The sequence below is a fragment of the Palaemon carinicauda genome, chromosome 6 (assembly GCF_036898095.1).
Source record: "Palaemon carinicauda isolate YSFRI2023 chromosome 6, ASM3689809v2, whole genome shotgun sequence".
NCBI classification, from domain to species: Eukaryota; Metazoa; Arthropoda; class Malacostraca; order Decapoda; family Palaemonidae; genus Palaemon; species Palaemon carinicauda.
Window position 1 is genome coordinate 3744540 of NC_090730.1, and position 2500 is coordinate 3747039.

The window sequence follows — 2500 nt, forward strand, 5'->3', positions numbered from 1 at the left end:
AGGAACTAAGGAATGAAGTCCTTCGCCGAAGAGAGTTGCTTAGCTGTAAGCAAATGGAAGGAGAATCTTTTGCTGATTTCTATGTGAGACTTCGACGCATCGCAGAAGAAGTTGATTTGTGCCCAGGTAATGCCGCTGCATGTGAAGAGACCCAACTGAAAATGATTATCTTGATGGGTATTCGAGATGCAGAGTTGGTTCAGAAGTTGATTGCCTTGGACGCCAACTCTCCTCTACAAGATCTCGTCACAACCTGTCGATCGTATGAGGCAGCTAAAACTGCAACTTCTGCCATACGTGGCCCACCCAGCCAGTTGTGTGCCGTTTCAGCCTACAGGAGAAGCAAGAAATCAAGCGGGAAGCCTCCACCTTCGCCGAAGTCCTCTAAGCTTGCCGTTTTATGCCAGTATTGTGCCCGTCAGCACGAACCTGATAAATGCCCTGCTGCCAACAGTACTTGCAAAAACTGTGACCGTGTTGGCCATTGGTCCAGGACGTTGAAGTGTCCTGCCAGCAAAGTCCAGTGCCGTCATTGTCACCGTATTGGACACTTCGATAAATGCTGCAAGGATAACAAGAAAAATGGTCATCGAGACAGATCTTCAAGCAACAGTGGTGCCTCTGCAGTCTCCAACAAGCAACAAGATTCACGGACCAGCTGTCGTCGCTTAGGATCACCTTCCACCGTCTCCAAGACGCCCAAACCTATCTGTGTCCTCTTGTCATCTGGCGATGTTAACTCTCGCATCAAGATGCTACCTGACACAGGTGCCGACGTCACCGTTATTGGACAGCAACACCTAGACACCATGGGTATCTCCAAGAGCTGCTTGCAACCACCTGCGCTGAATGTGACGTTCACAGCGGATGGATCTCCGATGTCACCTGCTCTGGGTATATTGCAAGCGACCCTTACCTTAGGCAAGCGATCATGTCTTGCCAGGATTCAGGTTCACGAAAATGTGGAAGTTCCACTTTTATCCTATGGCCATTGTCAGGAACTGTCCATAATATCTCCAGACTTCCCCAAACCCATTTTAGAAGTCAAACATGTTAATAGATGCAAGGAGCTGCCCATCTCAGCAACTACATCCCCTTCAGCAGCCAAGGAATACTTTCTTCGGGAATTTAAAGATGTGTTGGTCTCGAAAGAAGATTTGAAGACAGCTCCTCTCAAGCCTATGGCTGGTCCTCCCATGAGAATCTACCTAAAGGAGGGTGCAGTGCCTTTCGCCATCCACACCCCGAGACAGATTCCATTTGCTTTTAAGGACCAAGTCAAAGAAGAGCTTGATTCTATGGTGGCCCAAGGGATAATCAAACCAGCTGGTGATGACCCTTCAGCTTGGTGCCACCCTCTTGTCGTCGTCGCCAAGAATGGAACAGGCGTGCGTATCACCGTCGATCTAACAAAGCTGAACAGCCAGGTTTCTCGTCCAGCCCACCCTTCACCCACACCCTACACGGCTATTCGTAGTGTGGACCGGAAGTCTCGTTTCTTCACCACAGCTGATGCTCTTTACGGGTACTGGCAGATGGAACTGGCTGAAGAGGATCGTCACTTAACCACCTTTATTACGCCATATGGTCGGTTCATACATTGCAGAGGACCGATGGGCTTCGCAGCTACTGGAGATGCCTTCTGCCTGCGAGGTGATATGGCCCTTCAAGGTGTCCAAAACTGTGTTAAGGTGATAGACGACCTCCTTCTCTACGACGAAGACTACGTTACCCACCTTCAACGTATCCACGAAGTGCTCACCAGGTGCCGCAAGTTCGGGATCACACTCAACAAGGACAAATTTGTGGTCGCTGCCCCATCTGTGAACTTCTGCGGATACACGCTCTCAGGAGACGGCATCTCAGCTGACCACCAGAAAGTCAGTGCGATCAAGGATTTTCCGACCCCTGCTAACCTGACGGACCTCAGATCGTTTATGGGATTGGTCAACCAGTTAGCAGAGTTTACGCCTGACATCTCCGTTGCAGCCCAACCTCTACGCCCCCTGATGAGTCCCAAGAGAACATTTGTCTGGACTTCTGACCATGATGAAGCCTTTCAACGCGTCAAGTTAGCCCTCACCAGTCCACCAGTTCTCGCCCTCTTTGACCCAGACCTACCCGTCGTTCTTCAGACGGATGCTTCACGCCTCAATGGCATTGGATATGCTCTCCTGCAGGACCATGGTAATGGACACCTGCGTCTAGTTCAGTGTGGTTCTCGTTTTCTCACCGATGCAGAGACACGTTATGCTACCATTGAGCTCGAGATGCTAGCCGTTGTCTGGGCAATGTCAAAGTGTAGGCTATACCTAGCTGGCCTACAGCACTTTATTCTGATGACGGATCACCGACCCCTCATCCCTATTCTGAACAGTTACACACTGGATGCCATCGAGAACTCTCGTCTCCAGCGCCTCAAGGAGAAGATCTCGCCCTACATCTTTACAGCTGTGTGGCGTGCTGGGAAGTTGCTCTGTGTTCCAGACGCATTGTCTCG

At 50.4% G+C, this 2500-nt stretch overlaps 1 protein-coding gene across 1 annotated transcript in view; it reads left to right on the forward strand.

Moving 5' to 3' along the window:
- The window catches only part of LOC137642378 (uncharacterized), a 4539-nt gene that overhangs the window by 1621 nt on the left and 418 nt on the right, over positions 1–2500 (forward strand). The window contains exon 1 of the mRNA XM_068374878.1: positions 1–2500. This exon is cut by the window's left edge and continues 1621 nt beyond it; it is cut by the window's right edge and continues 418 nt beyond it. Within this exon, the coding sequence (XP_068230979.1) occupies positions 1–2500 (2500 nt within the window).